The 13,092-nt window shown below is 35.2% G+C and overlaps 1 protein-coding gene across 1 annotated transcript in view; it reads right to left on the reverse strand.

The window, feature by feature from the left end:
* LOC106135118 (uncharacterized) overlaps positions 1 to 13,092 on the reverse strand; it is a 157,257-nt gene that overhangs the window by 1,228 nt on the left and 142,937 nt on the right. The window contains exons 4-10 of the mRNA XM_060946504.1: positions 8,842 to 10,684; positions 6,372 to 8,534; positions 5,998 to 6,275; positions 5,369 to 5,575; positions 4,767 to 5,056; positions 695 to 806; positions 117 to 380 (exon numbers count right to left, since the gene is read on the reverse strand). Coding sequence (XP_060802487.1) covers positions 117 to 380; positions 695 to 806; positions 4,767 to 5,056; positions 5,369 to 5,575; positions 5,998 to 6,275; positions 6,372 to 8,534; positions 8,842 to 10,684 — 5,157 coding nt within the window. The remainder of the gene's footprint in view (positions 1 to 116; positions 381 to 694; positions 807 to 4,766; positions 5,057 to 5,368; positions 5,576 to 5,997; positions 6,276 to 6,371; positions 8,535 to 8,841; positions 10,685 to 13,092) is intronic.

Below are 13,092 nucleotides of genomic sequence, written 5' to 3' on the forward strand. Positions count from 1 at the left end.
ATATAAAAAGATGGTGGTGGTGGTGGTGATCATATTTTGTACATTTAAAACTAAAAATGTAAAAAATTTGGTATTATAAGTATTAAAAAATAAAATACTGTGATGTGAAACTTTACCTTAAAAATATAAGAATCCTTCGTAGTAATCTCGTGAACTTCGAAGAAATGCTCCGGTTCGTGGTCAGCTGCCACCACGCATCTATCGAGGAACAGTGGCTCCCTCTGCAAAGTGTATCTTCCCGCCTTCTCCCGCACAAGTAGAAGTGCAGCCTCTCTCACTCCGCTCCGTGCGAATAACGCTTCCCCTTCTCTTTCCCTCGCTTCGCGGTCTCTCGCTTCGCGCGTTTCGCGTATCTCGTTCGTTTTGTGGGTAGTCGTTGGCTGAAAAATTTCATGATTAATATCTTGATAAAACTGTTCCTTAAACTTACGATGACAAACAATATAACTTGAGATAAAAATCTAGCCACTAAATGGCCACCTTAACCATAAATTTAATGGTTTTCTGATAAGTGGGTGGAAACAGTCAAATGGATTTTTTTCACTGCTAATATTCCGACATTTGCATCTTGGTAATAAGTGACTACCCCAGAGTGGGCATGGCCGAGACAATCTTCAGTATGATACTTTGATAATTAATAAAGAAAACTGGTACCCAACTGGACAAGTATACTTAGGATAATTTGATTACGTACCTTTCCATTAGTTACCAAAAGGGCGTTGATAGGAGTCAGCTTAATCGTACGCCCTTTCCTCCAGTTATTGTCGTTTGGCTGGGTGAACAGCAGCTTGCCTTCCATTGCGAACCTTATGAGAAAGAAAGTTATCATTCCATTAGCAAAGCTATCAGTGGTGAATAACATACTCGTACATTCTTATAATCACGTATTTAGGTACCCTTACAAACAGAGCCAACAGAGTTAAAGAAAGACTGAAAAGCCACGTACAGCTGTTTAGATCAATAAATAGAAATGAGATTAAAATAGTGACGCGTTGCTAGCCCATCGCCTAAAAGGAATCCCAAGTTTGTTTGCATTTTCTTTGATTGACTTTTACAATTTGCACGGAAACAGAAACAACTGGCACACTGTTTATTCCTCGCCACCAGACCAGCATGAGAGCTATGAATAATGTGTTGAATCTTATCATGTGACAATAGGTTACATTCTGGGGTGTATTGCATCAGAGCCCAGGGTCCACTACCTGGTAATAATATGCCTAAAATTTACCACCTGTACCTATGGCTATGACGTGGCTTAGACATGGTACCTACTATAAAAACCTCTTGAAGTTTGAGCGTTAAAATTACGGATAGTATAATATCGTGTCGTGATAGGTATATTTCGAAAATGAGGATGAATTGTTTTAATGGAATAATGAAGTATATTCTGTGTAAGTAAGATATCTCACGCAATAACTAATTACCAAATCTACGATACTATTTTTACATTTAAAACTCTCAAGATCAAAAACCAACCAACACATTCCCGACATAAATTATGTCGTAAATCATTGCCGAAGCCTTATTATAATTCAATTTGTACCAAATTATCTTCCTCTTAAAAGCGAAATTAGATTGACATAATATTATTTGCATATTATTTGAAAAGTCAACGCTTCTTAGCTTATAATTTTCCTTAAAGAATTATGAAAAATGCGACAAAGATGATGTCAGAGCATTCCTAACGTTTAATAGAAATTTTAATTTCAATTTATAAGCGAAAATCATTATGTTCGCTATATTGTGCGACACTTTCATAGATCTCCTAACTAAATAGGTAAGTGTTTTTACTATAGGATAATGATAAATAAATAAATATATACAGGACAAATTACACTGATTAAGTTAGCCTCGAAATAAGTTCGAGACTTGTGTTACGAGATACTAACTCAACGATACTATATATTATACTAAATTCTTATATAGATAAACATCTTAGACCCAGCACAATCAGAAAAAGATCTTTTCTCATCATGACCTGGCCGAGATTCGAACCTGGGACCTCCGGTGTCACAGACAAGCGTCAAGCTGCGCCACAGAGGCCGTCCAAATGTGAAATGATGAGTTTTAACATCGCAGTAGTTAGAATACTCCAAACTCAATGCATCACTTCTGAGGAAGCATTTGACAATAAAAGCTACAATCACTTTAAAGTATAAAAAACATATCCACAAGTTTTTTATGTTTATTTTAAACGATTATTCTAAAGGATTTTCTTTTTATTTTTTTGTTGATAACATAAATATAGATAATTCAAGAAATGAATGTTATCCAATATAGGGCAAAGTCTCGTGCGAATTCTCTTCGTGTAAAAACCCGACTGGCCAAATCCAGAATCATATTTAAAATGTGCAATTCAGGGTCTACAATGATGTAAGGATGAAACCAGGACTTATCGCCAGGAGGAAAAAGATAAACTTAAGATATATCTGGGATTGTCTATTTTCATAACAGGTCTATGATGCGCCCGTACGCCATATTAATGAATGACGTCACGTTTCATTTTGAGCACCGCAGTCGTGTGATGAATTTTGCGTAGAATTTTGGGTAATAACGTTGGATTAATTTTTCTCATATAAAGTTTATTTTTCATAGTCTTTCAAATTACTCATATTTCGGAAACATTTTTATACGCACCTTCCTACCTGCAGGCCTTTACGGAGTTTAACTATAAATCCAAAATATTTCATACTTTAATATAAAACAATACGAAAGACTAAAATATTATGCTGTTAAATATTGAAAGAAATGCTGTAAATACAAAATTTTTGAGCCATACGAGTTTTCAAACGTTATTTCCTTTTTCATATAATTACTGGTGTTTGTATAGCTCGAGAGCTGTAAAGAGCCCTCGGGAATAGCTCCCAGTGCCATTTCTGGTACTAAACGGCGATTATCAAGTTTGTGGCCCAAATGGTAAGATGATGCGATCGTTTGAATTATTCTATTTTTTAGCTGGGTATTGTGGTTGGGTTTGTTGTAACTGTGAGTGAACCGATATAGTGAAGTTATATAAACATTTTTACTTGGCAATTAGCTTTCCACTGCAGTGAGTGAATGTCTAATGACCTAAAAAGACAACCGTGGGAAGAGAAAATATTTCAAATCTACAAGCAAAAAATTTTTTTAAGGAAGCCAGGAAATTAAAAGTCATCCATGTAAAGGTAACTGTGAAGTTTTTAACCTTTAACTTCATAATTTTATTTCTATTATTAACATCTATACATCTATTCTATACATATAATAAAATAGTAAAAATATTTTGTCTGTACATTTATTATTTTTGACTGAAATGGATAGAGGGACACTTAGAATGAATAATAGAAAGCAAAAATATTTTTTTTTAATTTCTTGTCTGTCTGTATGTATGATCACGATTATCTCCGAAAGTACTAAACCGATTTACTTGAAACTTTCTCCAATTGCTTTGTTTTGACTCAGAATAACATTTAAAGTTTGTTTCATCAAAATCGGTTCACTTAAAAAAAAAGTCATTTGAATTATCGACATTTGAATGAATTCAAGGCATGAGTTTGCCTGCAAATAAGTTACGAAACTTAAAATTTCAAGTCATTTATCATTGAACGACAGCATAATACCTATAACATATAAATATAAGTGAAAGGCGACTAAGGGATAGGCTTACAAACTTGGGATTCTTTTTTAGGCGATGGGCGAGCAACCTATCACTATTTGAATCGCAATTCTATCATTAAACCAAATAGCTGAACGTGTCCATTCAGTCTTTTCAAGCCTGTTGGCTCTGTCTACCCCGCAAGGGATATAGAAGTGACCATATGTATGTAGTCTACTTTAATTTCGACACCATCGCAACGGCTTCGATGGTCCAGTGGTTACCGCGTGAGACTGTGGAGTTGGCGGTCCAAGTTCGAGTCCCAACAAAAACAACATATTGTTTTTTAATAAAAATATTTTTTTTGTGTTGTTTTAGTATTTTATTTAAAAAAATTGAAAATCAAATTATTACATATAATAAAACGGTAAAAATATTTTGTCTGTACATTCAATATTTTGACTGAAACGGATAGAGAATTTTGTTTTTACATTTTTTGTCTGTCGGTCTGTATCTGACTGTATGTTTAAGATTCAACTCGAACTTTACGCGAACGAAGTCGCGGGCAACAGGTAGTATTTTATATTTCTATTCTTGATTTTTATTTTCATCTGCTATAATGAAAATTACCTCAAAAAGATGTGACGAAATAGTCCTGATTAAAACATTAATAATATTTATAGTAGATCAGTCTACAAATAACTATCATTTTGTCACTTAGACCAAACAAAAAACCTGCGGTTCGCAATGGTTCTAGTAATGGGATCATTTGTCCCATCCACCAATAGCGGAGATGTTGCGACTACGATTCCCTTTACTTCTCGAATTGTACAAAGAGCTGAATGTTTATTTCCTATTAAAACAGATTAGACATCCTGTTGAAACAATTTTGTTAAAACTGGGTCTCTGTACAATTATACTTACCAACGTGTATAAGATAAAATAGAAGCTGGTATTAAAGTAGCCTAAAGTAAAATTTATGTTTAACAGACTACTGCCAGATTCTTCCACTTTTATTCTAATCCTTCTGCAGATCATGTAATTTAGTAAAATTTTTAAAGATAAATAAGCTAGTTATTTTACATTTTGTACAGCTTTGGAGGCTAGCTACAAATTCAATCGTGTTATATATGTTTTAGCACAGACCAAAGCTCAAAAGAAATGCGCATAATCTACCACAAAAACTACTGACCTGGCATCATCATGATTCCAATCTAGAACGTCGACGGCCATCTTTCTCAGCCTTATATCAGCGACATGTAAATCATGAGCAGTTCTTCTAGCGACTGCCAAGCGGCGCCACAGTGGCACGTCTCTTGCCGCAGCAGCCGCTGCTGCAGCCGCAGAATTGATCTCTTCAAGTCTTGATTCTACACAGCGTTGCGCTGCTCGAACATCTTCGCGTTCAGTCGCGCAAGCCGCTGTAGCTCGATATAATCGCGAGAGAAGGAGGGGATATTTTGTCACGCGTTGTACTGGCACCTGGAATTGTTGCAAATGTTTCATCAGAATGATGACTCATCAAAATCTCTTAAGTGTCCCTTAAAAGTCAAGAAAAGGTGAGCTGTGAGAGTAAATGGGAAAGAAATGCATTGCTTTTATGTTTCGGCTCATATAGCTGGTAGAGCCATGGGTGGTGTTATGATAGAACTGGTATACTGACTGATAAAAGGACATGAATCTAGTACTAAATAACGTTATGAAAATAGTATAAAAAATATATTGTCTACGTCCAAACATGTTCGAATAAGAGACATCGAAAAAATAATATTGAAAGAAAATCATAACAATTACCATGAGAAATGAGTTAAGATTCATCCGCCTCAAGACGGTGTTTTCCATCTGCGAGACGCGTAAGAATATCCTCAGCAGTTCCTTCTCCTTCTCAAGGCCCGCAAGCAGGAGAGCTGCGCCCGCTTGTTTGACGCAGTACGACTGGAATGCTGTGAGCATGCCTGAGCACTCCAGAAGGATCTTACCAACATTTACAGTTAAAAGATCCTGAAAATTTAGAAAAATGTGTAAAGTATGACATTGAGTTGTAGTTTCGACTTTTCAGACTAGTCCACGATTTTCTAAGACATACACATGTATATAGTTTATATATGTCTATAGTCATATCTTTATCTCCTACCAAATAGACAGACCCCCCGATCTTAAAAAGACTGTAAGGTCATATCCCGCTGTGGGACTTAATGATGATGGAAATTTAGATAGGAACAGGTTGCTAGCCCATTGCCTTAAAGAAGATTTCCAAGTTTTTAGCCTTTCCCTAAGCCGTTTTGTTTCCCTACGATATCCATGAGAAAGGGAATGGATTGTTCCTATTCAAAAGTGCCGCGAACCACATGCCACATATTGTCTGACTTTCAACATCATATACATTGTACAAAAATATAGCTTGAAAAAAAGTTTAGTATTACCTCATCTCCTTGTTCGACAGCAATTTCAAGGGCGTCACGTAACTTTTCAGATAAAACTTGATTATTTTCAATCAATTCCTCTACATTTAAAAATATTGCACTTAGTTGTTCTTGTGTCAAAAGTCCAGCTACCAACATGGGCTTGTAAAATTCTTCCAAAATAATTTGTAAATCTCGCCCATATTTTTCTTCAGTCTCAACAATTTCTGTGAGGATTTCCTTTCTTTCCGCCCTCTTCTTTGCACATTTTCGACATACTAAAGGAGCATATATTGTACCTAAAATATTTAAGAACATTATTATTTTTATTAAAATTGCATGAAGAAATGTATTGCATAAATATTTATCGAATTTTAATAAGATTTTTTTTCTACCTTGATCTGTAATTTGAGTTTCAACAGCTGAATCACAGTCTTCGCAAAGATGTATTGGAGTGTCCTTATCAATAATCGTGCCGCAGGGTGAACTTTTCCCCTGCAATCTGCTTCTTGAAGATTTACTTGTTTCTGAACCTACACCTGAATCATTTCTTTCAATCTCAGCAGAAGTTTTTTTACAAACTACAGATTTCTCCAACGATTCGTGGTTAATAATAAGAGAATTATCTTCACTAGAATCTGAAGCATTTGATAATTGGCTGGTATTGCTGCTCAAATGTGCGTTAATTGCATTAGCCATACTCTTATCTTTTGATGTGTCTAGTAACGTAGAGGAATCATTGCCATTGACATAACTAGTAACATACGTTTCTTCATCATCAATGCCTCTTTCTTTAGCATCTACCAAATATGACAAAATATCATACTTTGAAGCACCTTCAAATATTGATCGAGAACCACTCCGTTTCTCATCATCTAAAATAAGTAAGGAATTTGGTGGAGGGTTGGATGGCAAAGGCGGTGGCATATCACCAATTTCTTCATAAATTGGATCTGCATTAAGTCGAATAGATTCATAATGGTGATCATCATCGGTGTTATTCGCTATTTCGATATCACACATGGCAGCGTCTACCAACATCTGATAAAATTTTGACCGTGTAGAATTGGTGTCATCTTCAGTAGATAACTCACTAGCTGACGCATTGTAACAGTCAGACATTGGTTCGAGGTCTGAAAATAATCCCATAGCCCCAGTCTCATACTCCATACTTTCATAGGGAGCAGAGCTTCCAATGTCGTCATGCTCATGCTCTTGATTTATATTACTATCGGTTTCTTCCGCTTTGTTAAGGTCACCATTTACCGTGTTGGCTTCATTTATTTGTTGGTTATCATTGTTCGTACTTTCACTTTTCTGCATTTCCGCTTTCATATTTTTCAGTGAACACTCTATTAGCTTTTCTACTTCGTTACTGTTATCTTCCGATCCTTGATGTTTTGTTTCTTGAAGTTTTATCAAAGAGTTTTCAATTAGTCTCTTAACCAAATCTGCTTCTAAACCTTCAGCTAAATGGCCAAAGAAGGGATCATCAAAAATTTTTGTGACAAAGTTACTTTTATCTCCTTTATTGTTATCATTTGTATTTGATTTGTGCTGCTCGTCTTGATTAGAATAATGATCATCTGTTTTACCACATACATGTGGTATTAAATTAAGTCTCACCGCTTCAACAGGATTACCAAGAATTGTCGACAAATCTCCGGAACTGTTACTTGTTTTCAATTTATTAATGTCATTACAATACTCTTCATATGTGTTTATGTCTTCTTTTCTCTCTCCTTCCGAGAGTACTGCTCCTATATAAATCTGACTTTTCGATTTTTTAATTTCTTTTTGGGGAGTGCCTACACTAATTGTAACTGTGGTACCTGTTTGGTAGGTGTTGCAAGTATTTCCAAAATCGTCATTTACAACCACAGATGACAAGTAAATAGGTGTATCATTATTCACATTCATGGTAGAATAACATTCATTTCCATTTATTTGTATTGATGTTTTTCTGGGTTCATTTTGTGTAAATTTCATTACACTAGTTGCCTCTTTTTGATTATCCGTTTCATCTGAATCAAATTGTTTTACTCTTAAAATTGTCTTTTGTTCATAATCATTTGCGTCAGACCATTCGTCGCTCGTAGAACTCATGGAGTTATTACGAACAAAACGTGTTTTAACGTAGTTGTGCTTTTTTGACTTCGATCGTTCCTTGGACTTTAGTCTTGGAGGTGGTTCAGGAGATTCTATAATACCTCGACGTAGATCATTTAAAATGGTTCTCGTTATATCACTACTGTCACTTAGATTTCCTGATTCTATTTTATCATTGCAATACTTTTGCAGCGAATTGCTGCAATCTTCTTTCTCTTCGTTAATAAAATTTTGCTGCTTCTTAATTTTTTCCTTCAAGTACGTCTCTGTTTCAAATTGCTCTGTTTCATTATTTGACGTTAAAAAGACTTGACTTGTATGGCCGTGTTTAGTTTTAGGTCGTAAAGCCATGGTATCCAAAAATTTTGGTGGTGATACTGAAATAGTAGAAGTAACGCGCTCTGATTCAGAACGACGCAATATTACCGGTATTTTTGGTATGTCATTATCTGAAATTAAAAATTTATATGTTAATTTACCAAATTTTTTTTCTGATATATATTTTGTATTATACTCAACATCTTTTTTTAGTGATAAAACAAAGCATTTATCTTATTAATAAAATAACTTATAATATAATATACAATAGTGAATTACCCTATAGATATTGCAATATCGTGCATTTATTGAAAAAGCTCGTTATCCTTCTTATGGGCAAAAGTACGAATATATCTAACACTAAAAAGCTCCGTTATCGTAGATATTTAAATAACTGGTGACGTAACAATATTTAAATGTCCGATAATTCATACATACCTGGAGTACTATTTACATTAGCTTCGGCAATAATTGTGCCAATATTTTCGGATACTGACTGATTATTGTCATCAACAGATGTTTCCAGTGAATTGTTAACTTGAACATCTTCGTAAATTCCCGCATCAGGTTTAAATTCTTGGTTAATAAGCTCCGTCAAATCATTACTATCTATTTGAATAAGACTGTTGCTCACAACATCTCCTTGAGCGGTGATATCTTCTTCGGCTTCCAATACATTAATGTTTTCAGTTACTTGTGTTATGGTTTTTTGATCCAGGTTAAGCTCTGCAGTATATATTACCCTAGTTTCTTCTTTCTCAACTAGAAACTGTACACGCTTGCGTTGATAAATATTTTGTGTCGCATATTTATCCTTAGGCTTAGGTAAGTAAAATTGTGAGGAATTTATTCTTTTGGATTCAAATGAATCATCAGATGTTTCTGTTTTTGTGAAAGTATCGCTCATATTACTGTTTCTTGGCTTTTTCAGAATAGATTTGATAGTGTCTGTGTTTTGACTTTTATATTTATTATAGCTTCTCGAACTTTCAATTCTTTTACTGAAACTCTTTTCTGGCAGACGTTGGTTATCGCTCTCACTGTCGTCATCTGTTTTGTTGACATTTCGTATTCGTCTCGGTGGACGTTTAGGCGAAATACTTTTTTGTTTTGTACGATTTGCCGTGGTTATATTTAATATTTTTTTACCAGAAGTCTTACCTAACGAAAGTGATTTCTTATTTTCATTTTTAATATTTGGTAAAGAAACAGGAGAAGTTTCTTTTGATTTGTGTTCATATTTTTTGAGATCATAATTAACGGGGTCATAAACTGTAACTTCTTCTACTGTGCATGATTTGATTTCATCAGAAATTCTGATCCGTTGTCCATTAATAGCTTTGACATTAGAATCTGATTTTGATTTGGATATTTGTCTACCATTGCAATTTTTTAAAGACTTTTGAAAAATATCACCATAATCATCATCAAATTCAATTTCTGCCATTGACTTAAAATTACCTTCAGCTTTTACTAAGTCATATGGATTAATGTCACATGATAATATTGATTTTTTTGAGTCAATTGTATTCTCTTCCTCTTCAATCCATATTTCATTAACTCTACTCACAGACTTACTTCTACTTTTTCTTAGCGTTTCAGGGCTAGGTCTTTTACTTTTTATTCGACACGGACTAATACTTTTAGCTCTTGAACGTGTTGTTGAAAACTGACTTCCAATTCGAGCTTCATGAGGAGGTGCTAGTCTGCTTCGTCGCATCAAATCGTAAGGATCCGCTTCTCCATTTGGTTTGAGAATAGAAGGTCGTGACTTTGAACTTTGGACTCTTACTGTCCCTGCTCTGAGTATTCCGGCATCTCGACTCACTTGAGGTCCTCTAACTGTACCACCTACTAAAAGACGTGGGCTGTCAGCAATCGTCAATGGCAAACGAGATCCTTTGCATTTCTTACATATACTGACTTTGGTTGAACTGGTTTTCTTGGTACCGTTTAGATACTCAGGACAGGAACATAATATAACAGCATAGTTGTGTGGTTGCGGCTTTTGTGGAGTGCTTATTAGAACAGGACCAGAGACTTCTGGATAAGCAGAAAAGACGCTGGGTCTGATAGGAGGAGTTTGGGTCCGAACCGACCCGTAGAGCCAAGTCTCAGCATATTTCATTGATTTAGAAAGCGCTGATCCACCAGGCCCTATAGTCCCATACATATATGAACTCTCCGGAGACCTTTCGGATGACTTCGTGCTTCCAGATGTGTTGAGTTTTAATTTCGATGACCATTTTTTCTGGCGCGTGTTGTCTGTAGTGTCATATATCTGAAACGAAGAAAAGATTACCATAAGTCACTGCCACATTTTCGATGATACATCAATTTATTAACATTATAATGACAGCCTTTGTTGCGCAGCAGTAGTACGCTTGGCTGTGACACCCGAGGTAGGGTTCGAATCCCGGCCAGAGCATGATGGGATACGAATTTTCTCTTATTGGCCTGGGTGTATTTTGATTATGGAGTTTTATCTATATAAGAGCAGACACTAAGTCCTAGAATTGCATTAGATCATATTTTTCTAGCAAACATTTTACTGTCATATTAACAAATTTTGCCAAATATAGCTAACTTAAGTGATTTACCTTCTTTTGTTCAGTTCAGTGAAAATAATGCATATAAAAATCATATAAAAATATAGGAGTGAAATCTGTAGGGTATACACGCAACTTTTAATACATCGACCTCATTGTAAGTCCTTATAAAAAAACTTACATAAATCTTTTTTCTAAATCGAACATAACTTTTGGGAATAATTAAAATATAATTGAATAATTTGAAGACGGTCTCTACAATCTCTTTAAATAGTTAACAGCCCCTTGATCAGTAGGCGTCTTTTCCGTCCTAAATTTTACGCTAGGTTTTAGTTCTAAGGTTACTGTATCCCTAGGGCTTAATTTTCCTATGTCCGGTGGCGCAGATCTTGACTAGTTTTGTATTCGTTACAAGTTTTTGTTTTAATAAGAGATTGAACTATGTCCTAATGTTATGTTAGATAGATTTACTTCCGTCCTGGTTTCAGTTAACCGGATCGTCAGATTCTAATTACGACTCGAATCGAGGTAGTCACACGCTTTGTACAGGAAAACCCTAAATAGACTAAGAGCATGTAAATATTTTCTTTTAAATTTCTGTATAAACAGAATAAAAATGAAAAGTTCTGACAAAGTGTGTGAGTTTTCTGTATAATAATAGTATCGCTGAGTAAGCGTCCAATAACACAAGGCTTGAACTTTCTTTACCTCTACTCAAAAATTTTTTACCCCATCGACCATCAGCTCTTCGAAAAATCTGGGCTGCCCATTGGCACTTCAGTTTGCTGACCCGAGCTGCTATATCAGTTACTTTCATTCGTCGAGGAATCTCCTCATACTTGGTTCGATTTCGCAGAGAAACACCAACATAGCTCTTGGCCTATAAAAGACAATGGCGCTTCGACATTGATGTCCAAGCTGGGATTCGACCGAGAGCCGGTATCGCTTCCATTGTTAGGAATCCTGTGACCTACCCAGTAATACCCTTCACTAATAGATTTTCACAGAACCTCATCACGTGCATACTGAAAGACTGAAATATAATGGGTGATTTTTGAAAATTGTGTTTGTGGTTTTATCTTGCTATCCGATTTGTAAGGATAATCATCTCTTTTTGTAGCTTGAATATTTATTGTTATTGATTACTTTATAAATCAATCCTGTATATTTATCCTGATCTGACTTTTTTAACATAATCCTCATTTTGATGGATTTTATTAAAACAAATAATGTATTGATGTTGAATACGTATACCTACATAAAGCGGATCCCATGCCCCGAGACATTGTGGCGGAGAACACAAAGAGAGGCGAATTCATAATACGCAATAATGTCAATTGTCATGAAAATAAGTAGATATTTATTATTTAGACTTACAAATAAGCTGTATAAGCTGAATACTTTCTTCATACATCCTCAAATATAACCACTATTCAGAACTATAATAATGTGACTTTTACAAGAAAACTGAAAAAATGCTGGTAAGTAAGGTAACTTATATCCAGCTCAGATGAAACAACCATTACTGCAGTGAAAAAGAGAATGGCCCATAAAAAGCAATTGTGAAAATGTCAATAGGGCGTCAGGTAGGACTTCGGGAACAAGATAGATGTTCCCGCGTTCGCACGTTACAAACGATCCTTCACACGAACAAAGGGGATATAAAAATGATCGGTTCGAAACCTTTATATACTGAAATCATACTTGTGAACTGGATGTAGAGGAATAAAAAATAAATATAACTTAGTAAAATATATACCAAGGGCCGAATATTCATCGAATTATGTGACGACATCAATAAGCCACAATCGAAAATGGGCGGGCTCTGTGGCGCAGCGGTAGTGTACTTGTCTGTGTCTGTGACACCGGAGGTCCTGGGTTCGAATCCCGGCCAGGTCATTAAGATCTTTATCTATTTAGCCTAGATCTTGGATGTTCATCTATATAGGTATTTATTATAAAATATAGTATCGTTGAGTTAATATATCGTAACACAAGTCTCGAACTTACTTCGACGCTTACTCAATCTGTGTGATCTGTCCCATTCATATTTATTACTTATCATTACATGTATTTAATATAATTCAAAATTATCCACTACTAAGTGTAACTTCCCTGCTGCTTGCTCAAAAGTTATTGA

Source organism: Amyelois transitella, chromosome 11, assembly GCF_032362555.1.
Source record: "Amyelois transitella isolate CPQ chromosome 11, ilAmyTran1.1, whole genome shotgun sequence".
NCBI lineage: Eukaryota > Metazoa > Arthropoda > Insecta > Lepidoptera > Pyralidae > Amyelois > Amyelois transitella.